A 26,373-nucleotide genomic window follows, 5' to 3' on the forward strand; every position below is an offset into this window, starting at 1 on the left:
ATTATATATATGTGTGTGTGTGTGTGTTTTTTTGTATGTATGTATATGTGTTGTCTGTGGATAATGTGGAGCTCCTGATAATGTGTATTCAGGTAATCAAGGGATTATTATTCATTTGAATTGTTCGTAGCATACGAACTTGAAGTTCTTTACATGACTCACCTGAGCCATCCTTTTTTGAATCTTGGTCCAGAATGCCAAGTGGAGTGCAGACCGATGGGTAGGCTGGGCTTTCCCCACCTGTCAGTAGTCAACAACCATGTCAATAAGTTTGAATGGTCCTTTCTAACTCATGCTTAAAGCTAAATCTGCAAGTAAATAAATTCAGGTTTGCATGTGAGAAAAATTAAAATTAAATTACTTCAAGAATTTGATATTTTGGTTTCTTGACTTTTAAAGTAATTTACGCTCAGTTATCTTGTAGGTGGAAATTTAGACATGAAAGTTTTATAATAGTTTTATTATATTTTTTCCAGTTGATTTTTTGGGAAGTCACCTCCAACATTATGGGGCCGATCAACGCCCTTCAGCATGGTTCAACACAGTCATTGCTCGTCGTAGGAAAGGGGTTGCTCCTCAGACAGAGGAAGAGGCTGTTGATGAAATAACTGAAGCAATGGGTGGAGATGAGAAACTTATGTCAGATGATATAGACGGAAAAATGATGCGCAGGTATGTGTGGTTTCTATTTCAATAGGTTTAAACTCAATTAAGCTTCAATGACAGCCATGATGAGAGAGAGTTAGCATGTCTGAGCAGCAGAGAAGTCCAAGAAAAGAGTAGCACTGCTGCATACCAACAGAATGGATATACTATACGTATACACAATCCAGTTAATATAATGCCATGATAACACTTGCCCAGTGCTCTACCTGTGTCATTCCATTTGCCAGAAGATTACCTCCTACATGGAGATGGTTTGTATTCCCATAGGAACAAATATAATTTTTAAGTACTTGATATTTTTCTAAGGAATGTGAATCTGGAATTTTATCATAACCCCAGCTCAACGGCCCTGCTTTATCCCTTGTGGCCAAAGGAAAAAGTGAAAGGTATTTCCCTACTCCCCCTTATAATAACCCACTAGTTAACAACCTTTTTACCAAGTTCATAGACTGCTCCAGCTTGTTTGTATACCAGAAAAACTGTAATTACTTCTAAAATGTAATTTTGTGAGTGGTGCTATTGAGATGATTGTGATATTTTTTCTTTAAGGTAACACTGAATTGCTGTCTACATTTTTAATGTGAGATTTCATTGTTTATCTACTTTGTAATGATCTTAGGAAGTACTGTCATGTGTTCATTGGTAGAATGGTGTGTATTGTACAGTTACTAAATAGATGGCATTCTCTACTCTATTAGTATATAAATTGCAGTGCATTGCATCCCTTTTATGCCATAGGTCAGAGTAGAACTTCTTTAAGCTTTTCAGTACTTGTCAAGAAAAGTGTCAAGCATTTTACATTCCATTTTTCCATTACAGGGAAGCTTTAAGAGAATTATGCAAACCTCTGAAAGTTAAAAAAGAAATTAGACGACGGCTTACAGCTCGCCAGACATCTTCTAGAACTGCTGCTCGCACGATATCTGGGTGGAAGGCATATAAATATACAGTGAGCATGCACTGGTATAAGGTATGTCATTTTGCAAATTCAAAATCACAATGTAGAAAGAGAGTAAAATTTGAAAGAAATAATTATTTTGCCTTTACATGTTACCCGTAGTTTCAGCACATTATACAGTAATACTCATTACATTTTTAGTAAATTTTCTGTAGTTTTGATTTTCAAAAGTATTTTTTGTTTACCAAACTACTGTCTGCATATTATTCCTTTCTTATTATTTGCTGGAATCTTTGTTTACCTTCTGAAATTTTGAAGATGAACAGGTAGTTAGTTCAGTGTATGTCATGAACTTTTTTTTTACTTGTAAACTTATCTCCCAGTTAACAGAATATAAATAATTGAGAGAGGTATATTTTTTATTTATATTCATGTCATGAAATAATCTTTATGTGCTTTTATCTCTAGATGATTCAGTCAGTCCAAGATACATTCCATGACTACAGTCTGTGGCATAAAGATCTAAAAGAAATAGAAGGGACTTTTGGAACTGGCGTTGGATCTTACTTTAGGTTCCTACGTTATCTTTTCATCCTGAATCTTGTTATTTCGCTTCTTGTGTAAGTAATAATGCCAGAACTTAAGCACCTTATTTTGCAAGTTTTCTTTTCCTTATTTTCTTTGTTTTTCAATTACTTTTTCAATACAGTGGCACCACACTTAATGGAAGTGACACAATCTGAAAAGTATATAGGCTACATGACACAGTACTCTGGAGCCAGCTCACACAGGTTAGATTTAGCAGATCAACATAAAGTAAATACAGGCAGTCCCTGGTTATTGGGGATCTGGTTTTATTGCGCTTGTCTAGCGCCATGAAATCAGCGATTTATGTCGCCACAACGACCCGAGGGTTAGCAGCGCCATGAGCGCTATTATGACACCATGAATCGCAGCGTTTTGGTTAATGGCGGTTTTCGTCTGGCGGCACACCCCTGGGGGCACACCCCTGGGAACGGAACCCCCGCCGATAGCTGGGGACTGCCTGTGACAGCCTATCCTAACCAGTGTTATTTTGTTTATTAAGTATTCAATACAAAATATTAATTTACAATGAAACCTTGGTTAATGGACCTAATGCACTCCAGAGGACTTCTTCAGCTGATTTATTTTCAAACCAAAAAAATTTTTCCCATAAGAAATAATGACAATTGGACTAATCTGTTCTAAACCCCCAAAATGCTGCAAATAAAAGTACTATTTTAAATCAGATTTGACAAGCTTAGCATGCAAAAAATATAAAGTAGGTGAAGTAAATGCAAATTTGTGTTTACTCTACTTGTAATTGGGTGAGGTTATCACATGTGTGGTAGGCAGTGAGAAAGGTGAAAGGGAAAAAAGATATTATTGTTTTGAAAGGAAATCCCCTACCCTAAAAGTGGCTGGCAGCTCTGCTTCTTGGTTGTTTCTCTTTTCTGTCTCTTTATGTTGCTTTCTTCTTGTGGTTCATGGTTTCTTCTCTTTCTCATTGAAAATCTGTCCGAGGATGATTGTTTTTGCCTGCGTTTTCAAATGTGCCTATGGTGAGATAATAGCATTGTCATTGAGAAGGTTTATAGCTTGGTTTAATTCAGCTTTATCAGGGTAATATTTATCAAGGAAACTGCACTTTCCTAGATGGAAAATCTCAGCAGGAGAGAAATTGAATCTGAGGATTAAGTCAGGGAAACAGCCAGCTACCCCTCCACCTGTGTTCCTTTGGGACACATTTAACCCAGCCCATGATCGCATATACATTATACTTGCAAAATCAAAAAACTAAAGGACGAAAAATGATTTTTGTTTGTGGTCTTAGTGATGAGTTCAATAAGTAACAAAATCAAGTGAATTGAGGTCTGTTAAGTTGAGGTGCCAATGTATTCCACACAGGTATTTTTTGTCAAGTTGGTAAACTAGTTATGAATTATAATTGCATTGTAGTTACGAGTTGTGCATTGTGTTACCTTATTTAGATGTAGGATGTCATGAATAGTCAGTAGCTCAGAGTAGGGTAAAATCTCAATAAATTTTGCAACCTTTTAGAAGATGTACATGGTGTTGCTCTGCAATTTGAGTCAACACTGCAGGACATTATTAGTATTTGTTATTTTTGGCAATATTTTGATGTTTTTCCACACAGCAGTGATCATGGATTTTGGCATTCTTATAATATAAATCAGTTATTTTGTGATTTTTTTTTTTCATGTACAGATACAAACCTTCATTCCTTACTTAGGATATTGCTCCAAGTGTGAGCTGGAAATGATCATTCAGACTTATTGACAAGGTAGTTAAGTACCGACATGTGGGAAGCTCTGACCACGTTGGCGGTCTGCACTCCAATTTGTTTCCGGCTGCTGTTGAGTATAGATGTTTGTTGGGTTGATTGTTGCTATGGTTTGATCAAACCTCTCTCTCATTTAAGCTTACTTCATCAAAGGGAGGGAAGCCAGTTATGATCATGAGACATTGCTAGGGGGAGAAAAAATCTTTTGCCAAATTTTTATCCTCCATCAAAATTTATCTACATAAATTTTTTCCTTTTCCAGTGTCAAGTGGCCATCTGAACAATGGGTGAAGTTTGTAATGAAGAGGATGGGGAACCAGACTCCCAGTGTGTAGCACACATGAGCTCTGAGCTGTAGCATTTCAGTGTGACAGTTCATACTATCGTTTAGGAAAAGTGGACCACAGTTTCAAGCAACTACGAGTCAACCTCAGTTGTTATTTATTGATGGTATCATTTGGTTCAATTGTTTGTGCTTATGGTCTGTGTGTTCATCAAAAAGATATACATCAGCATGTCATTTTGGGGAGAATCAAACTCCTCCTGTCGGGAATCTATTATTACCTGTGAGGTATACTTCTCTCATACTGCATATATGTATAGACATTTTTTATGAAGTGGCATAAGGTTTTCCATTTCCTGGATCGCTTTTCAATGTCTGTTTGAAATAATGTTACACATCATTTTCACAGGACCCTTCATGCGTTTCCTTATTTTACCTCTGTACTTGAGAATTGTTCCATTGGTGAAAGAATTTATTTTACACAAGTGTGTGACGTTGACCATTGTCTTTCATTGCTGCTTCTCTCTATTAATTTAACCTTACTTTTCATTGTGATGGCCTGGCACTTCTCGGCACTACCAGCTTCCTCACCACTGCTTTTCCACTTTCTCACCCAATGTCGTGAGGATAAAATTTATCTCACAATAAGTGAAGAAAAAATAAATACAAAGCCCTGAGAGCACAACCACTTGTTGAAAAGACCTGCATGTGACTACTCATATTGTTTACTCAAAGCATGGCATCCCCCTTGGTGTCATGTGACCATGACATGATTTTAAAATTCTTCTGTAATTTTGAGTTTTGCACTTACTTGAAAAAAAAATCATACAAATGTATGTGGATGTTGCTATCTTTGAAATGTCATATTTAGAGGACGTATTGTACCTCTTCTCACTTGAGGGATCACTTATAAGCCCTTTGGCTTTTGGACTTGTTGGGCCACTTAACTGGTCGTGTATCCACCTTAGCTATGCTAAAACAGAACAGCATCTTGCCTGAAGTTTTTGATGATGAAAGGTTGTATGAATGACAAGTGAAAAGATTATTGGATGGGTGCTTTTTTCAATTTATTATAGTGTGTCAGCAGAGAGTGACTAGTGTTAGTTGTAGGTGAGTCATACTGCAAAGCATCTGATGCTGACTTTTTGTGGTCTGTAGATGCAACTACTTTGATCCCAGTTTCAACAAGTTTCACTGTAATACGCTACTCTCTAGAGGGTTATCCCAAAGTTCTGTTTACCTAGAGTAAGATTGCAAACAAGTACATAATGCTCGGCACAGGGCCCTGCCAATCTTGGCATCTAATATGCTAATCTGTACAGGTGGTTATTGGAGTCATTTTCCCTCTGCATGTATGGGTAACCTGCAAGCTGACAATTCTGGTTTGGGAGAACAATGTTAGTTATGTTCTTCGTGGACAATACCTCCTACTCAAGCAGTTAGCTTCTATGTAAAAGACAAAGGTTTGTTTCTCAAATTTTTTTAGATATGAAAACTAGAAGGATTTTATTATAATCCTAAATCTAACCAACCCTGTATTTTTCCCTGTTGCTGAAGGAAAAAGTTATACTTTTAGTTGAATGAGTGGTTCTTTACCCTGTTACCAAGCTTCAGTGTTCAGACTAGCTTTTACAGAATGTAAGCCATAGAAAAGCTTTGTGCTTTTCTATCTAAGAAAATTGCATGTTATCTTGAGTTTGCAAATTTGGGTAACAAATTAATTTACATTTTTGTGTTTCAGATGTGGGTTTCTTTTGACACCACAGTTGCTGGTCCACTTTAGTAATGAAACCTTGGAACCGACAGATAATACCACAGCTACACCTTCTTTAGGTGATGGTATTGGTAAGTAAGTTCTCATTTGTTATTTCTTTTAGGTAGAAGTTGAGAAGGCAGGAAACTGATTTGTTCCAGCTCTAAGGAAAAAGACAGAGATTTAACCCCAATATGAGAATTAAACTAGTTTTATTTCTTGCTATCCTAATCAATGGAAATTAAGCAGTCTTCCATACAATATAATAGTCTTATGGGGAAAAGAGAGAAAATAATAAAACTATCAAAATTGAGAAAAATAATAGCAGACCATCAAACAAAATATAAAGTACGTAATAAAAAGTAATTATATAAGTTGGAAAAGTAAGCAATATCTAAGCTTCAGTTAATTTCTGTTGAATATAATGTGTAAATAATTTGGCAAAATTCTGTTGATATATCATTAAAACTAGGATTGTGCTGGCCAGATTATATGAGAAGTTCTCTTATGCAGAAATAAGATCAATGAACTTTACTGATACTCTTGTGTGATTATATCCCCCATGCATTTATTGGAATGCTTACTATGATAGGGTTTATTAGATTTTGTAATTGATGTGTTATTTAGAAATATACTTATTACAGTGGTAACAGGAGACTTTCTGATTGTAAAAGAGAGCATGGCAGCCATCAGAGAGCCCTTACAGTCACAAGGGGAGGAATCACTTGATGAAGAGAGACCTGGTTCACTGAAACAAGCTTCCACAAATGAAACAAAATTTGGTCCCATTGATTGGTTGACAGGTTCTGTAAGTAATTTCTTATAAGTTTTGAAAAATCATTTCAGTAACATTTTCCTTTCATGTAAGACTTATCATTCTAGCATTATGTAGCTCAACCCATGAGCTCAGATTTAAACCAGTAATTGTCTCTGTTGCTTTAAAAAGGAGGAGGAGGAGGAGGAAGAGTGTGATCCAGTTCTAATACTATTCTCAAAATTATTTTTTTTTATTTCAGGGTTGGTTTAAGGACACAGAGCTCTACTATGGGTCATATCTGAGTGGCAACTTCTCACTTGTGTCTGACCAGTCCTATAATGTTGCTGAGGCATATTTTTTTATTGTCTCACTGTCTTTCATCTTGTACTTAGTAATGATTTTACACAGGTATGTTTTTCATTAAATCATCAATTTTACCAAATTATTTATCATTGTTTTAAATGATTTTGTACAACCCACAATTTACATTTTTTTTAGTGATTCCAGTTTTAAAAATGCCCATGTGAGTGGGGCTAATGGGTCAATTGCCTTAGAAATGAAGAAATAAACTTAGAAGTTTTGACATGCAAATATTGGTTGCATTTGTTTCAGCATCTGTTATGTCTAGTGCTCTTACTGGACTATGTATTCCCTTAAGGATGAATGATGATTTAAATTTTTCCAGTCCAGGACATATCCAACAAAATTAGGTCAGTTAAGTTGGTGCCAGTTACATATGTTTTCAGTTCATGTTGCTTACATTGTCAAATCACAATTACTTAAGGAGTCATATGATTATCTTCTTGACTTCTTTCTCTTTAGTGTTTTGTCATTATTTTACTCCAAGTATTTTATAAAGTTAATAATATAGATGAATACATCAGTTAGTATAGAGCTTTATGTAGATATTTACCCAAGGTTTCAACCAGTGATAGACAATAGCTTCACTTCAGGTAGTTTATGTAAAGATTTCATACTTGATTACACAAGTGTTTTTTTTTGGTTTTTTTTTTTTATTATTATTAATTTTACCCTATTTCCAGCTGGCACTAGAAGATTATCCTAATGTTAAGGCCTCGGGATGCTGGAGTTTAAAGGAAGATAAAACACAAAACAAGAAATGAGTCATAGAATTTTAAATAGGGCTTTGTATTGCATGGCTTGGCGCCAGTGATGGCGATGATGATGTATGACAGAAAATAAATTACTATTTTGATAATGATTTTAACTGGTTTTATTCTTTTGAAGGGTTATAGTTTTATATAAGAACAACTACATTGACACTGTTCATGATATGGCCTCAACGTTTATCAAGAAAGTCTTTTCGTCGTGGGATTTCACCATCACCGAGAAGAAGGCTGCTTCCATCAAACATCGCAGTATATATAATGAGCTTACTGTAAGTGAAGATAACTTTAAAGTAAACATCCATTACCATTAATCAAGATATACATTTTTATATTGTTCCGACACGGCATACAAACCTTCGGTCCTTTACAATAGGAAGGTACTAGCGGCAGCTGGATAGGTCGTAAGCTTTCGAACAAGGGGTTCGGTAGTTAACTGCTTGTCCGACAGGCGCGCGTTGCGCGCGACTGGGAGGTAAACAAATCACTTTTGCTTTCGGCCTCACAGCGAGTGGACGTGTGTGTTCGACGCTCTCTGCCCGCTTCTCGTCGTTTGCTTTCATGAGTATTTGGTTGTGTTTGTGTGTGAACATTTGTAAGTACAATCATTTCCTCTCTTATTTCTTCAATTTTGAATTGATCAATAATGGAATCTCCACGCCTCGCTACCCCACGGAGACTATGCCCGGGTACCGAAGGGCGTAAATGCGGGAAGTTCCGATCTTTCCCGGAGATAGACCCTCATATTTTGTGTGCTCGGTGTCGGCGCGAATGCACCCGAGCCGAGCCTTGTGATGTGTGTAATGATTGGTCGGAGGCGCAGTGGACTTTGTATGAGGGCAGGAAGAAGCGAAGGCCTGCAAAGGAGTCGTCGGAAAGCTCTCCCGCGACTCCTTTGTGACGGACACTTCGTCTTCTTTCCTGCCGCCCGCTCAACTTCCATGTCTCGCGCCTTCCCCTTCGGGGGGGTGTCTAGGTCCTTCTCTTCTCCTGACTTGTCTAGTGTGGAGGAGGCGCTAGTACCCTGACGTCCAGTTGTACTCTGGGTCCTCTATCCGTTCGTCTTCGCGCGAGCGGGTAGAGGATCCCCCTAATCACCCGACTTTTGCCTCCTCAGGTGCGGTTGCCGCGAAGGATGACCTCGGACAGGTGTGGGCATCGTTGGGTTGCAGGGGCGTGCCGAGTGTCCAGGGGCTGCTCTACCATCTCGCTGGCGCCGTGGCGGTCACCCATGCAACGGTCTCGACCACCACCACGACCCTTACAACACCCGGCTACGCTTCACCTCCTCACTGGTGTACACCCAGCAGCGGTCTCTGTGACACCCACTACATCGGTGCAGGGTCCAGTCGCCGTAACTCGGGGGAGTGTGATGCCGCCACCTGGTTTTGCCGTGCTGCCGCGACCGGACTTCGTGTGCCCGAAGAGCTCGCATCCCTGGACCTCCCACCGGTACCTAGGATGTCTGTGCCGCTGGTTCGGACCACCTGTACCGCCCACACAGTCTGCCGTACCTGCCGTGACCACCGCTGCTGTACCTGTACCTGCTCCTGCTGTCTCGTCTACCGTTCCCTTCCGTGATGCTCGCACCTGCTGATGTTGTTCCTGTTTCCTGGCGCCGCTGCTCCCGATGCTGGTCTGTTCGGACGGTCGTCCGGGACTCCCGTTTGCTTCGGCAACAGCAGCCCCGGCTCCGTCCTGGATGACAGATCTGACGTCGGTCCTGAGGAGGTTGACGAAGAAGAAGAAGAAGAGGAGGAAGGTGTCGTCGTCGTCTTCATCGTCTTCTTCGTCGTCGTCGTCGTCTGCCGCCTCTTCCCCTTCTTCTTCTAAGGCTCCCCCGACCCGTAAAGAAGAAGAAGGTCGCCTCCCCCCCCCCTAAGAAGTCTCCTTCGGGAACTTCTAAGGGCCCGTCTCGCTCTGGTGAGACGGGGGGTTCTTCCGCTGGTCGCCCTGCTCCTTCGGGAGCAGGACCCGTCTCTTCTCCCGCAAGGAAGAAGACTACGGGGACCAGAGGGGTGCCGGGCTAACACCGGCACTTCCTCACCTGCTGTCAGTGGTTCGGCCCACAGCAGCAGGGTCCGGCTTCGGCCACTCGTTCGCGAGAGGTACCGAGTGTACGGTCGCCTACCAGCGACCGTGCAGCCAGGAACCAGACCTCTGAGTCCGCTCAGCGTCAGGTTCACGGCACGGAGCGGAAGACTGGTGACAGCCGCTCACGCGACTCTCACCAGGCCAGCTCTCGCTCTCGCGGCGAGCAGCTGGCTACCGGGCGGGACGTGACGGTCCATGACCGGCCACGGGCTGAGGCTGGGAAGAGGTCCCCCCGTTCGCCGGCACCAGCCACGGCTGGTACCAGCGAACTGACGCACCGTGAGGATACGCACCGATCTCACCGTGACAGTGGAGCTCGCCGGTCGCCTGACCGTCGCTCTCACAGAGAGCGATCGGGTACGGCGACCAGCACCAGCTCCTCTGACACACGAGACCGGGGCCGCTGTTCTCGGTCCAGCCGTTCTCCACAGCGAGACGGCTCGACTAGGTCTGCAGCTCGATCGCCACCGCGGTTGGCGATCGCCTGCAGTCCTCCAAGCCCGCTGGTTCTACCAGCGAGCGAGGAGAGAGCGTCAGGTCTTCCTCTCCTATACCTTCAACCTCCTCAGGTTACACCGGGAGGGGCGAGGTATTGAGGCGTGGGATCGTGAGGGGTTCGCCGGCCCCTCAGGAGATCCCGCCACCGCGTCGTACGCACCAGGCTCGGTTCTCGGACCAGCCAGGTCGTACGCACAGGTGGTTGGAGGAGACCGAGAGGGGGCTGTCGCTGCTCCTCTCCTTGAGGGAGGAGGGTCTCGGGAGGTCTCCTGTTCGAGGGACTGGACGTCCAACTCCACAGGATGCAGTCACTCCTGAGATCCAGAGGAACTTTGCCGAGGTTATTGCGCTGATTCGTCAGCACAACGACCTACTAGGGGAAGGATCGCCGCTCCCACCATCCGAGCCCACGTCCCGGCTCGAGTTCGTTCTTGGTTGCCCTGGGGCCCTGAAGAGGGAACCCAGACCGACGGTGGGTTTGCCGCGGTCGGAGCTTGCAGACTCAGTGCTGGACCAGGTTGAATCGCTTGTCTCCGGACAAGACGGTTCGCTCAAGTCTGGCAGGTCGAGCAAGCTGCTTCCACCTCCTCTGCTACGACAGCGGCGGTTTTACGTGCCATCTGAAGACCCGATGCCGCCCAAACAGGTGAACCCCGGAGTTAGCCAGGCTGACTCCGGGTGTGTCTCTGCAGCAGCTCCTGGCCGAGAACCTGTGGTTCTCCGGCAGCAAGAGGCACTAACTCGGCCTGGAATCTACCGCCATGGCAGCTTTCCAGGCCGTCTCCTGGCTAGATCTGTGGTCCCTCACAGTATCTAAGGTAGCAGCCAACTCCGGGGGAATTTCTCCCGAAGATGACTCGGCCTTCAGGAGACTTTGCCAGTCTGGAGGAAGAGCCATCTCCTTCCTTGCCCACCAGACGGTGAACCTGTGGGCCAACCTGGTTCTCCGACGAAGGGACGCTGTCCTTACTCGGGTTTCCAGGGCGGCCGGGCGTGAAGCGGCGTTGGGACTTCGAAACGGACCTCTACGGAGTTCCACGTCTCTCTTCCCAGGAGAGATGGTGGACGCTGCGGTGGACAGACGGCGCACTGACGACAGTGACCGTCTGGTTCACCAGGCAGTCTCGAAGGCTTCTGGGCAGCCTCGGACTGCGGCCAAGTCTAAGAGCTCGGCTAGCGCTTCCTCGGCGGCTAAGACGGTTGCTGCGTCGAAGCCCCGAGGAATGACTCTGTCTTCTTCAACTTCTGGCAAGGGGAGCCGTAACCAGCCCTCCTCCCAGCCCTCCTCATCCCTTGTGGAGGCTCTGGGAAGAAGTCGAAGAAAGGGGGAAACGCTAGGGACGGCGTTCCCCCTCACCTGCTGCCGGAAGAATGGGGGGGTGCCTGGCCAGCCATTGGGCAACTTGGCAGCGCTACGCGCCTGAGACCTGGATTGTAGATGTCCTTCGGGAGGGATATCTATTACCCTTCGAATCTCGGCCACCCCTCACCTCCAACCCGGTCCAACAGCAGTCGTACGTTCCAGGGTCATCGAAGGACGTAGCACTGAGACAGGAGATAAAGGACCATGCTGAGCAAGAGAGCTGTAGAGATCGTCACGGATCAGTCACCGGGCTTTTACAGTCGACTCTTCCTGGTGGAAAAGTCTACGGGAGGCTGGCGCCCGGTGATAGATCTCTCTCCCCTGAACCGGTTTGTTCGCCAGACCCGGTTCACGATGGAGACGGCACGCTCAGTGCTCGACTCCATCAGGGAGAACGATTTCATGCTTTCAGTGGACTTGAAGGATGCGTATTTCCAAATACCCATTCATCAGTCCTCCAGAAAGTACCTCCGCTTCATCCTCGACGGGACGGTGTACCAGTTCAGGGCACTGTGCTTCGGTCTCTCAACCGCCCCACAGGTGTTCACGCGAGTGTTCACTCTGGTGTGGTGCTTGGGCCCATTCGCACGGGATAACGTCTGATGAGGTATCTCGACGATTGTTAGTCCTGGCGAGCTCCCGCTCGCAGTTGCTACAGGACAGGGATCGACTGCTCGAGTTCTGCCACGATCTGGGGATCGTGGTGAACTTCGAGAAGTCCGATCTCGAGCCCAAAGCAGAGGATGAAGTACCTGTATGCTGATCGACACGGTAGCAGGGCGAGTCTTTCCCGCAGACTCGCGGATCAGCAGATTCAGGGAGGACAGCCAACCAGTTCTGTCTCGGCAGGAACAGGCAGCTCAGCGATGGCAAGTCGTGATCGGACACCTGTCGTCACTCGAGAAGTTAGTCCCTCACGGGCGTCTTCACCTGCGGTCTCTTCAGTGGAGACTAAAGGAGGGTTGGTCACAGGCGAAGGATCCCCCAAGCTTTCCAGTGTCACTGACACAGGAGGTGAGGCAGGACCTAGCCTGGTGGCTGGACGACAGGAACCTCTTAAGAGGAGTGCCCCCCTGCGCACTCCCCCCCCGGACATGCAGCTGTTCTCAGACGCATCGACCGAGGGATGGGGCGCACACCTGGAGGAGTTGCTGACTTCAGGAGTGTGGGACAAGAACGACAAGCACCTTCACATCAATGTACTGGAACTCAAGGCAGCGTTCCTCGCTCTCCAAGAGTTCCAGGACCGCTTGATGGGACACTCAGTGGTGTTGATGTGCGACAACACCACGGTGGTGGCCTACGTCAACAACAGGGGGGACTAGTGTCTCTCCCGTTGTACCAGTTGACTCGGCAGGTGCACGAGTGGGCCGAGGCACACTCAATAGAGCTGTCGGCACGCTACATTCCAGGGAAGAGGAATGTAGTAGCAGACACGCTCAGCCGTCGGGATCAGGTGATAGGGACCGAATGGTCTCTACACCAGGACGTGGCGGAAAAAGGCTCTTCGACCTGTGGGGGCGACCAGTCGTGGATCTGTTCGCCACCCGGCACAACAGGAAGCTCCAGGTGTTCTTCTCGGCCGTGCCGGACCCTATGGGCAGCTGCAGAGGACGCTCTTCAACACCCGTGGGACAACCTCTTCGCCTATGCCTTTCCTCGTTCAGCCTGATTCGCAAGGTGATCAGCCGAGCACTGGTCACCCCGAATCTCAGGATGATCCTGGTGGCTCCCAAATGGCCACAGGCCATTTGGTATCCGGACCTGCTGGCTCTTCTCGCAGGAGAACCGAGAGAGATTCCCCCTTGGCACAACCTTCTCGCCAGCCAACACGTCGAGCGTACCACCGAGCAGTCCAGTCTCTACGTCTTCACGGCTGGCTGTTATCCACCATCTCTTGCGAACGAGAGGCTTTTCTCGTAGCGCAGCAACAGAGATGGCTGGAAACGTCCGTCATCCTCTGCACTGTGTACCAGGGAAGTGGGCCGTCTTCTGTGGTTGGTGTCGTAGACGGGGTCTATCTCCTCTCAGAGCCACTTTCTTCGCAGGTAGCGGATTTCCTCGTTTTTCTTCGCCGAGAGAAGCTCCTCTCAGTCCCCACAGTCAAGGATACAGAGCCGCCTTGGCGCTCGTCCTGAAACTGAGGGGATTGGACATCTCGAACTCGTTCGAGATCTCCTTGCTCAATGAGGAGCTTCGAAAGGTTCTTGGCCCCCATCCCAGGGAACTCCAGGCCCCCACCCTGCGTTGGGATTGACTCTCGTCCTTAGGAGTCTGACTCGAACGCCGTTCGAGCCACTCCGAGAGTCGTCAGACAGGGATCTGACCCTCAAGACCCTCTTCTTGCTGGCCCCTGGCATCGGCGAAGAGAGTAGGGGAACTTCATGGTCTTTCCTATGATGTACGACACTCCAGGGGATGGGGATCTGTGACGCTCGATTTCGTCCCGAACTTCGTTGCAAAGACTCAGAACCCGTCGATCCCTGACGACAGGTTCGAGTCATTCACGATTCCCTCCCTATTGGACTTCACCGATAATGATGCGGATGAGATGCTGCTTTGTCCTGTGAGGGCGCTACGGCGCTATCTGAAGAGAACTCGACACCTCAGGCCTGAGTGTCGACGCCTCTTCGTTGCGACCGGGGTCACCAAGAAAGAAGTATCCAAGAACACTCTTTCATTCTGGCTGCGTGAGGTCATCAGGAGGGCGTATGAGGCTGATGGTAGTGACGACATCCGTACGTCCCGTCCGAGAGCTCACGAAGTCAGAAGTATTGGCCCCTCGTTGGCGTTTCGTAAGAACTTCTCCGTGGCGCAGGTCCTGAAGGCAGGTGTCTGGTCTAACCAGACTACCTTTACGTCCTTCTACCTTCGGGATGCCCCACAGGTCCTTGGATACCTTTTCCTTGGGACCCGTGGTGGCTGCTCAACAAGTTGTGTAGCTAACCCAGACCCTCGCAGGCTGAACAGCATCGAGTCCTGGTGTGACTGTGTGGATGGATGTGTGAGTGAGTGAGTGACTGGCTCTCTCTTCCCATCTTTTCCTCTCCTCCTCTACCTGTGGGCAGAGGGCCACGGTCGTCACTACGCTGGATGAGGACGAGATGCAGGTGAGCTATATGACAGAGCCCCATCCTATCCCTTTCACTAGGGATAGGAGCAGAATATCCACCACTTCCTTCTACAAGGGGGGGGAAGTGGATGCCTACAAGAGTCAAACCCATGACTTTATATTTGCTCCTGTACAGGAACAAGTTCTTACATTGCTGGTACGAAGAGATACGCATGCCTCTCATCATTAAGTACTCCCGGTTCCAAGAGGTCTGACCATTGATCTGCGGTGCACACCCCGATCAATCGGACAGAGGCTTGGATCCCTCCCTCGCTCTTACGACCAGGGAGGCTTCCAAGGTTGGGCGAACACCAGTCTGTTCACAAAAGACTCAGATTCCACCCACAAGAAGTGAGTCTTCCTATTGTAAAAGGACCGAAGGTTTGTATGCCGTGTCGGAACAAATGACAATTTGTCTAAAATTGCATTTTTCCTAACTATACAAACCTGAGGTCCTTTTACACATAGCCCCACCTCATGCCACCCCTCACTCTGCAGTTTTTTGCTTGGGCCAAAAGCAAAAGTGATTTGTTTACCTCCCAGTCGCGCGCGCGCGCCTGTCGGACAAGCAGTTAACTACCGAACCCCTTGTTCGAAAGCTTACGACCTATCCAGCTGCCGCTAGTACCTTCCTATGTAAAAGGACCTCAGGTTTGTATAGTTAGGAAAAATGCAATTTTAGACAAATTGTCATTTTTTTGGTGATACTGTATGTATTATTGAATAGCGTTAGGTTTGGTTGTTTGTTATGTGCTCAAAAGGAACTTTTGGCATATACACATCTACAGTGGACCCCCCGTATTCGCGTTCTCCGGATTCGCGGACTCACACATTCGCGGATTTCTCTAGGGAACCTTTCCCTGCATTATTCGCGGAAAATTTGCGCATTCGCGGTATTTTTCTATGATAATATCCACAAATTCCTGGTTTTTGTTATCAATTTCATCATAAAATGCACTTTTTGTGATAAAACTATTATAAAAACCAAGTATGAAAATTTTTAGTGGCTTTTCTTAAGTTTTAACTAACAAAATAGGCTGTTTTTAGCATTTTATAGGGGTTCCAAACATTCGCGGATTTCTAACTCTATTCGCGGGGGGTGTCTGGTACGCATCCCCCGCAAATACGGACCACTGTATATGCAAATTTCACCTTCTTACATGATAATGAATTCAGGAGAAAATGATTTAGCTTGTATATATATATATATAGTATCTATATATATATATATATATATATAGATATATATATATATATATATATATATAGGTATATATATATATATCCATTTATTCTTTATTTTAGGAATTACTACAAGAATATTTAAATGAAGAAATCAGAGAATCCTTCTGCACTCGTTTGATGGCATTGTGTGTGAACGCTGTTTTCTGGGCGATTGTTTGTGGTTTTCTGGCAGTTTTGGTTGGCCACGTATCTCATGCTCGCCAGCAAAATCAATGAAGATGTAGCCCAAAATACTGTGAGTAAATAGGGGGTGTATATTCAGTTGTTCCTTATTGCAGAATGATGAGTATATTGTCAATTTTTTTTTTTGTGCCCACACTTGTTACTGAAGAAAAGATTGCATGTAATGCAAATTTCAGTTTTTTGAAAGTGCAAGAGACAGTTTGATGCCATCATGTTACTGTAATGTTTTTTATTTTATCCTTAATATTTTGTAAAACCTGTCTGGAAAGATCATTGGTTTTCATTATTATGTTTGTTTTAATATTGTCTTCCACATGTATGAAATAGTTTGACTAGACCACAGAGTCAAATTCTTAGAGTACCAGTGCCAAACCAAAGGATTCCTTATTAAATTATTGGTGAAAAATTGTGATGTAAAAGAGAGAAAGAAGTTGGGTACCTGAAGAACAAGAGACAAAACTAGAGGAAGGTTAATGAAGAAAAGGACATACTTAGCACTAAATGAAAAATGTCATGACAAAAACGAGTTTTGTATGACTCCTGAGTACCAGTGTGGTGAGGTGACGAGATTGTTGTGGAATCTGAGCTCTGCATTGTATGGCCATTATAAATTTAGTATTCTGGCGCTTCATTGGATATTTTTCAAACATTTTATGTTAATGGAAATTCAGATTTGCTTCGTAAATCCTACCTAATATGAAGGCTGACTACACAGTATATAAATGTACTGTACATAATTCTAATAAAATAATTTTGTGAATATTCATTCATAGTTATAATTTTGTCTTTACAGAGCAGTGATTTAAGCTTGCTTATATACCCACTGATAGTAACCCTGATCATGGTTATCGTTCCTGTGGCATTTGAAGGTCTCGTCAACATAGAAGGTTACAAGTCACCTCGCCACAAACTCTATGTCACCCTTGTCCGGTATGTACCGTAACTGGGAGTGATATTTTTGTGATTTATTTTGTGTATATATGAAGCAGTAAGGTATTTGATGACTTGAGTTACACATTGCAAGACTGATATATATAAATTACACGTATCTTGAATAATCAGGTCTTTACCAGTGATTTTTAATTTGATTTCCATAATTACCACTATTTTTTTAAGGTAATGATGGTTGAATAATTTGTTTCTATTAGTTTTAATCTGGTATTCTGGTCTGTATCATAAAAATATAAATTGTTTACTGTTGTTTTGTAATTGTTATCTCCATACCATGTTGATTTCATTACATCAGGGTAATTTTTACCCTCGTTTACTGTGAGAGTGGTATTCAGAATTTCGGTATGATTAATCTGTTGGTCTATTACTTTGCTTTTTTTATGTGATTATGACTTTCTTTGCAGAACGATTATACTAGAGTTAACAATACTGGGTGTTCTTATTGGCTTTTGGTATACACTAGAACAAAATCCTGACAATAAATCATCAGAGGCAGCAAAAGAAGTTTCAACAAAGAAGCTTGATGAACCTCAGGTATGTTTGTTGTTTTTTTTTTTTTCTTTTTAACTGGTGGTATAATTTGTAGGCTTGCATTGGATTATGTTGTGATACTGTCTGATGACAGAGGTTCTTTGTTTCTTTCTACTTCCAATGGAACAGTTTACAGGTAGTATTGCTATGGCATTAGTTCTCTAATGTTTAAAAAGGACTGCAGTGCTACTGTAACCAGTGGATTGCAAAATTAATGGAAGTGACACTTAGTATTTTATAGCTGGCACCATATGATAGATTCACTGCAATACAAAGTCCCTTGTTTATTTATTTATACAATAATTTTGCAAGTGCCTTCAATTTAGGAGCAGTCAAGGTACTGAACAACTTGTTGAGATGATAAAGAATGACCACTTATGATAGCACAAGTAAAGACACTGGAATATTGTCAACCCAAGATTGAAATACATGCATTGATAAAATGTATGCTTTAACGCCATCACATTTTTTTAGTGTACGAATTTTTACAGATAATGAAATTGCTGATTTTCTTGTATAAAATATGCTTTTCTTACCATAATCTTTAATATTTTTGTTATCATCTTGTTACAGGGTACATCTATTAAAGAATTTATGCATAATCAATTCTAGAAAAAAATCATTTATTTTCATCCAGTCTTCAAGAGCTGGCAGTTTTATATGTGGGTGGATTGGAATTTATGGGACCTATCGCACCTCATTGTGGGCAGTATTTTTACACTACACACAGAATTAGTACACATGGATATATAGCTTAATAATTCCAGTACTGTCTATTCAGATATTTGTTATCCACTTAACTAAATAATTGTAGTGTTATTGTAGAACATGTTTCATGCTGCATTTATTGGAAAATAACTACCCTCTTGAAATCAGGACTGGCTGTTTCATCCTTGTTTGTAAGAACTTCGGAAACCACAGTTACACTGAAGACTGACAGTTGCAGCAGCATCATTAACTGTTTCATTGGTCAATCTTATTGGGCTATTGATTAGCTTTTCTTTTTACAGAACGACTGTTGGGAAACATCTTTGGGGAGAAGAAATATACCGCCTTTTGATCATGGACTTTCTCATTGGTCTTTTGATGAATCTGGCAGTTGTCATCTTTTCTGTTGCTACAAAGAATAAGTCATTGTAAGTTTTGATGAGAGATTTTTTGTTATCAAGTTACCCCATTTTAGAAGTGTAGCATGTGAGAGTTGAGAGAACTAATTCCACTTCTAACCATTAAGAAGATCATTGTAAAATTGGTGATTATGATGAGGTTCTGAATAATTATATAGCTCCCATTAACCCTTAAACGCCGATTGGACGTATTTAACGTCGACGAAAATTGTCTGTTGGGTGCCGAATTGACGTACGAAACGTCAACACAAAAAAGTTATTTTTAAATTCGCGGAAAAATAGTATATGCCTACTTGGCAAAAAAAAAAAAAAAAAAAAACTTTTGAATCACGCATCTGAGGGATGCTGGGAGTTCACGGATCTGGCTGTTGTTTTGTTTAAAATCATTACCCAGCCGCGCAAGCGCAAATTTCTTTCTTCTCGCACTAAAAAAGCATCAGCGACACACCTCAGAAATTATTTTGTCACTTTGACATAATTTTTTGCACCATTTTATATTAGCCGTTACATAGAGTTTTATATATGAAAATGTGCGCAATTTCATGTAGAAATAACAACAAAAAAATAAACCCATGGTTTGTAGCTTTTTATCAGTTTTGAAAAAATGTTCATATAAATAATGATAAGTGCTCAACCTTCGGTCAACTTTGACTACCGAAATGGTCAAAATATGCAATTTTAAGCTAAAACTCTTAGCACAATATTTTGATTTATGGTGAATTTCTGGAAAAAACTTTTTCCTTACGTCCGCGCTGTAACTCTCTTCCGAAAAAATCATAAATTTTTTTGTCCGATTGCCATAATGTTTGCACCGTTTATATTAGCCATTACTAAATGTTTTATATATGGAAATGTGTGCAATTTCATGTAGAATACAACGAAAAACAACCCATGGTTGTAGCTTTTATCAGTTGAAATATTTTCATATAAATAACGATAAGGCCAAAATTTCAACCTTCTGTCAAGTTAAGTATATCTTAGTTTTACCAGACCACTGACCTGATTAACAGCTCTCCTCGGGCTGGCCCGAAGGATTAGATATTTTTACGTAGCTAGGAACCAATTGGTACCTAGCAACGGGACCTACAGCTATTGTGGGATCCGAACCACATTGTATCGAGGAATGAATTTCTATCACCAGAAATAAATTCCTCTGGTTCCACGTTGGCCGAGCCGAGGATCGAACTTCGGACCACCGGATCGGTAGTCGAGAGTGAAATCCACTCAGCCAACGAGGGATTCGGTCAACTTTGACTCGACAGAAATGGTTGAAAACCACAATTGTAAGCTAAAACTCTTACATTCTAGTAATGCTCAATTTGTTCATGAAACTTACCTGTCAGATATATATATAGCTGTATTTTTCCGAATCCGACAGAAATTTAAACACTTACGACACACGCAGTGGGAGTCAGGTGGTTAGTACCCATTCCCGCCGCTGGGAGGCGGGTATCAGGAATCATTCCCATTTTCTATTCATAATTTTTCTGTCGCCGGTGCTGAAAACACATGTTTTCAGTACCACTCCGTCTTAGGATTTTGGAAACTTCATTGCCGCTAAGTATCCTAATTGTCTTTTGATTTATTCACTTGGATTTGTGGCTAGGTATACGCTATCTTAAATTGATTTGAATTTGATTCATTTTTGCATAAAATATCTGAATCTAGTTAGGCTAGTTCCAGACGGGGTTGTCTGCAAAGATAGGGGGTGGCTACCGAAAGCTTCGGTAGATTCGCACTTGGTATGTACGAGGGGTATGGGTCTTGCTTCTTTGTTGAGATTTGTCATGTAAGGAGTGTGAGACTTTGTCTTATTCCGTAAGGAAGACGTATGATTCGTATGTACGCAATTAATCAGTAACATGTCTAATTCCGTAAGGAAGACATATGATTCGTATGTACGCAATTAATCAGTAACAAAAGTCAGGGTAGTGAACCTGCTAACCTTCCTGTAGACTTTATTTTGCATAACCCTGTAGTATGGCCTACGGGCTATGTATATGTCTACGAGAGGTGCTCGCTCTCCTTCATTGCTGTGAAGTGCTACTTCTGTAATTGTTACTCCTAACCCTGCAGTGTTGCCTTCGGGCCTAAGAGTGTCTGTAGAGAAATTGCCCTTTCTCTGATACTCCTTCGATTCGTAACTTAGAATCGAAAGTGCTTGCTTTAGAGAGTAAAAAGGGAAGTGCCAGAAGTGGCAGGTGATACCTTGTGTAGTGGAGGGTGCGTCAGATATCGCCTCGTTTCCGCCCCTCTTAGGCCGGGACCTCTGCTTGACTCCCAGAACGAGGGAGAGAGCATGTCGAAAGCCGAAGGAGGGTTACGAGGAACCCCCACCCGATCTGGCGTGCCTTCGGCAGTTTCTGATGAAAATCCCCAGACGCTAAGTGCGTGCACGTGCACGAATCCTGAAGGATTGCTTCTCGTCCTCCGAAGCGTCCTCCCCGCGCAGGGGTTGGAGGGGGGGTTGGAGCTTTCGGATGGACTCGCGCCTCTAAATAGAAGCTTTATAGAAGAGGACGCTTCACGTCCTCTCTCTCTCTCTCTCTCTCTCTCGTTATGCGTTTCAGTGAGAAGTAAGAAGGCGAACGTCGCCTGTGACTCGTGTCCGTCTTTCCACCGAGAAATACGTAAAAGAAGTCATAGTAGCAGTAAGCTTTTGAGAGCGGACGCCCAGCCAGGGGCGCGCGGGTGCACGCCAAGCGCGCGTGCGTGTGCACGCCAAGCGCGCGCCAGTGGACGCGAGCGTGCGCGCCAGTGGACGCCGAGCGCGCTCCAATGGACGCCGAGCGCGCTCCAGTGGACGCCGAGCGTGCACCAGCGCACGCCAGGTGTGTCGCCTGGCTGAACGTTTCTGTTGAACTCTTCAAGCTCTTGTTTCAGATTTGGGCTTAAAGAATTTTTACCTCTACCTTCGATGATACCTTCTACCTCACCTGCAAGAATGTGAAGTAGGCAGTGCTTCGGAGTAAGCTTAAAGTGAACAGACAACTTTCTTCTTCGAAAACCCAGCAAGACATCGGGATTCGTGAATTCAAGAGGTCTCTGTCAATTAATATTGCTTTTCGCATAGGTGGATGGAGTTAAGGAAAGCTCAAGGGAAGTTCTCGTTTGCTCTACCGCAAGCTTTGCCATTCTGCCAATAAATTTAAGTTGCCACTACCGCAGTCAAGACTTTGCGATAAGGCATTACGGGTTATAAAGGCTCGATGTCCTGCACGTCAGGACTCTCGGCAACGTTCAGTAGGATTCTTGCAAAGGCACTCATCAAAAGTACGCTCTTCAGGAAAGCGCAAGACAGGACTGCCTTTGCCATACTGCCAATAAATTTTAAGCTTTAGCAGGCATTAGTTGTGATACGGGAGAGGAAGCTGGTTGGAGAGTTTCTTCCTCTTCCCAGGATAATTTTGCCAGCTTTTTAGCCCATCTGAAAGGGCTTTTCAGATGATAGATTTTGTTAGTTCCTAGTCGGGACTACGCTGCCGAATTGAACATCGTCGTTCTACCTGACGTAAGCCAGTCTCTTAACAGGATTCTTGCCCCTTCCTCGTTTGAGACAGGAATCGGAAATAAAAATGCTCGACTTCCTGGATTACGTTTTGTCAATTCAGTGACTTTCCCCCATTGACAATATACTATCGTTTTGTCAAGTAAGTGGGTATCCCCTCATTGACAAAATATCTCTTTGTCCCGTAAATGGGTTAGTTCTCATTGACAAACATCTCATTAACTTGATGTTTGCGTAAGCGAATAAGCTCTTATTGACAAGATTCGGAAGAGCTCTCATTCGTCATTCGCAGACTCGTACAAGAAATAGACTTGTAGACTACGTCAATGAACGCTTATGTCCAATAACATAAGAAGCTTGAGCTGACTGCTTCGATTCTCCTAAGTTTTGTTCATGAAACTTGCCTGTCAGATATGTATGTAGCTGTATTTCCGAATTCAGCTATATATATGTCTGCCAGGTAAGTATGAACAAACTTTATTGTGATTTAATTTCATATTTTGCCTTGCGTTATTTTATTTCTGGTTGGTTCAAGTCATATACCGCCTTGCTGTAGTTACCTCTTCGGATGGCAAACCGAGAGGTCTATGGTCCATTTTAAGGACATTTAATCGTTACTCCCTGCAGCCTTCCAGGAGTTTCCGATTATCTTTTTACCGTTGTATGGTAGTGTTCTGACGACACAACGCATCTGTATATTTAGCGTTTTCTGTTTCGCTTAAATATACCAGCTTGAGAGTCTCTTTATGCTAAAAATAACGGACCTTTTTCTTCATAGAATAGGGTAGCTGGCAACCCAGGCATAAAGTTAAGAGACGACGATGACGGACGATCGTAAGCTGCTGCTGTCACTGTCCTCTGACTCCTTCCTCCTCCAGTCCAAACGAGCCAGTACCAACTCGTTCGCGTCATGCGCTGTAGGTTAAGTCTCTCTCTCCTGCGGGATTGACGACTAACCGTATCTCTGTGCTGGCAGTTACGTCTCTCTCTCTCCTGCGGATTGACTGACGAACTGTATCTCTGCCCTACAATCACGGACTTTAGCCTAAGATTGAGGGGATTTCTTACATGAATGAATAAACATTGCATTCGTTTGGCCTTAATATGTTCTACAGAGATATCTTACTCCTTTCGGTGCTCGTTACCGCACGGTATAGGACTACGAGTCTACCACAATTGCACTATTATATGCTCTCTTGCTTAGGCAAAGCGCAGCCTTATTAGGGAAGTAAACATACTGTGTGAGGGAATGGATGAGCTTTGCTGGGGACCATTTTCTTCCTAAAGAAGTTTGTTTCCCTGAATAGACTGCAATTCAGACCTCTACAGTTTTTTCCTACCGGGGGAAACTGAAATTTTATTAAAGATCTAGGAATGATTCTGAACATCTCTCGGTGCGTTAAGTTATCTCTTGAGGTGATAGAAAGAAGGTGCCGGACATCTGGAGAGGGTTTCAGATGTCCTGGATCATAATCTGAAAGAAGTGGAAGCAATTCAGTCGTCCCTCCAGTCCTCGAAACGAGTTTTTGGAACCATGGTCCATATCAACTCTGATCTTCCACAGCTCTCTCATATCTTAGGAAGTATCTTCTCTCGGTCCCGGTTCGGGTTTACGAGAAAGAGCCTATTATAACAACAGGCGTAGAATGGAACGATCCTCTAGAGGTTCGTTACAGGATTGCAAAGTCCGTTCGATCGTCTCGATCGAAGGCAGCAACTACTGACTTTCGAGTGGAATCTTTCTTTAGGAAGTATGTTGCAAGAGTTGTAAGGAGACTTTAGGGAACGTCCTTTCATTCATCTCTTCGCTAGGTTGAGGACGAAGAGGCTTCTTCTTCTCTGCTCCCTTTTTTCTCGATCCGGGAGCGGTAACATTAAACGCCATCCTATGATATTGAACGGGGATGGATGTTTAGTCTCTTTTCCCCTTTTTCAATCACTTAGGAAATGTAATAGAGATTTATATCATCACAGGGAGCGACAATGACGCTAATCGCCCCATGTTGGCCTTCAAGACCCTAGATTCACAGAGGTCACGTCCTCCAAGGACCTTTTCCGAGAGAGTCGGTCTCCTTTAACACGAAAGGTACCTATAACCTCTCCGCTCTCTGAGTCTGACTACGTTCAGACTATCGAGATGTTGACAGCATAAGATTGCAGTCTTCCCTTTCCGTTTGAAGAATGGGATAAGCTGGCAGTCACAACTATTAAAGAATACGCAAATATGTTGTTGACTTTGCCTTTGGGCTCAGAGATTTGCTTCTGTCAAACAACAAAGCCCTTCACGATCTTTGAGTTCTGTGAAATCTCGAAACTCGCTCACCATCTACTTTTTGTCTCACCTGTTTTCTCGGAGTCAGACACTCGTGCGAGATCAGGAGACATATAGTAGCCCTGATTTCTTGTTGACGAAGTCGGTTGCGTTTATACAACCCCCACCGATGATCGTTTAACATGAGACCAGGTTGGACTGTCAGGCATTCGTCCTTCGGGACTGAATCGCCTTTTTGCTCCTCGCTCCTTTCTCCTGGCACCAGAAGCTCGAGTCAGGAGTGGCTCAGGAGTTGATTCGCTAACGACGTTGGGTTGCGTTGATACACCCCCCAAGGTTTGCTTAGCTTGAATCGCCCAGGCAGTCCAAACACTCATCCTTCAGCGAAGAATAGTGCCTTATGGTCTTCAGGGTACAGCCTTGCTGTCCCTTGATTCGTCTGACTGGTCAACTGGTCGGTCACCTGAACGTTAGTACAGACGGACTGACTGTGCAATGTCCATGATCGAAGCTTTCAATATGGGAAACTTAGACATAGTCTGAAGTTCTTGATGTCAAAGCATTCGAACATCTCCTACCTGTTAACTTCTTGCATGTGATCAGAAGGCATTTTTTTCTAACCACCCTAGATACGACAAGAGGGTTGTTAGTGAGATTTAAGCCATCGTCACAAGTTTTGGCTTTTAGAGACACAAGGCGGTGTGCTCTCTAAGCTTTTCGTTATGCCTATGGGCCTAAGAATGGAAACCCGTTTTGTCCTTGGGCCAGGAGCTTGGAAGCAAGGATGGCACAAGTTAGTGGGCAGGAGCCAGAGAGAGTCCTGTGCCCTGTCAGGTCTCTCAAGTTTTATCTACATACAAACTCAAGAAAGTCGAAGTCGTACGGACAATCTGCAGTGTTCCGAAAAGACCAGACTTGCCCATATCGAAGAACACCCTGGCTTTATTGTTAAGGAGGTCTTTCAAAAAAAAGCTCCTTCTTTGTGTTTGCACAAAGATTTGAAATCTTTTGATTTGAATGCTCACGAGGTGAGGGCGCGGCCTCGGAAGCATTTCAATAGAGCATGGCACTCAGCAACATCCTGAGTACCATGTTTTAGCGAAGCAACTCTGTGTTCAATTCACACTCCTTGCGAGATGTGAAGATGGCATATGAGATCTGCTGCTCGCTAGGGCCATACGTGTCTGCGGACACAATCTTGGGGCAAGAAGTACCAACTCATCCTATCCTGTAGAAAATGGTTAGGAAGAGCTCTTAATTTAGTAGTTGAGTCGCCGACAACGTGACTTCTTAACTCTTAAGCCTTAGTTAACACACCTTAACTTTGGCTAGGTGGGTCAGGTGGATGATATATATATATATTTATTTTACTTCTTAGCCCTCATGGTATGGTCAATATGGTCTAGTCACGTCGTGGTCTCGCCCCTGTTGACAGATCATCTGGAGTGCACCAGCTATATAGGTCTCTACCTCGCTGGCAACTCTAGTAGCACAAGCAGACTTACGCGGCAGTAACCACGAAGTCAGCTATGCTAACAGGTAAGGATCAAGATATCAATTATCTGCATATATATGTTTCCTAAAATCTTCTATTCTGTCTACTCCCACCACCAAGGTGGGATTCAGCTATATATATATCTGACAGGTAAGTTTCATGAACAAAATGTTATTGTAATGAT

General features: G+C 43.9%; 1 protein-coding gene across 1 annotated transcript in view; it reads left to right on the forward strand.

The window, feature by feature from the left end:
• The window catches only part of LOC135202640 (uncharacterized), a 101,491-nt gene that overhangs the window by 6,026 nt on the left and 69,092 nt on the right, over positions 1 to 26,373 (forward strand). Inside the window, 10 exon segments of the mRNA XM_064232135.1 lie at positions 477 to 672; positions 1,486 to 1,636; positions 2,033 to 2,184; positions 5,915 to 6,018; positions 6,571 to 6,734; positions 6,943 to 7,091; positions 7,932 to 8,082; positions 16,183 to 16,332; positions 17,099 to 17,235; positions 17,661 to 17,790. Of these exon segments, the coding sequence (XP_064088205.1) occupies positions 477 to 672; positions 1,486 to 1,636; positions 2,033 to 2,184; positions 5,915 to 6,018; positions 6,571 to 6,734; positions 6,943 to 7,091; positions 7,932 to 8,082; positions 16,183 to 16,332; positions 17,099 to 17,235; positions 17,661 to 17,790 (1,484 nt within the window).

The sequence above is a fragment of the Macrobrachium nipponense genome, chromosome 33, assembly GCF_015104395.2.
Source record: "Macrobrachium nipponense isolate FS-2020 chromosome 33, ASM1510439v2, whole genome shotgun sequence".
Taxonomy (NCBI): Eukaryota; Metazoa; Arthropoda; class Malacostraca; order Decapoda; family Palaemonidae; genus Macrobrachium; species Macrobrachium nipponense.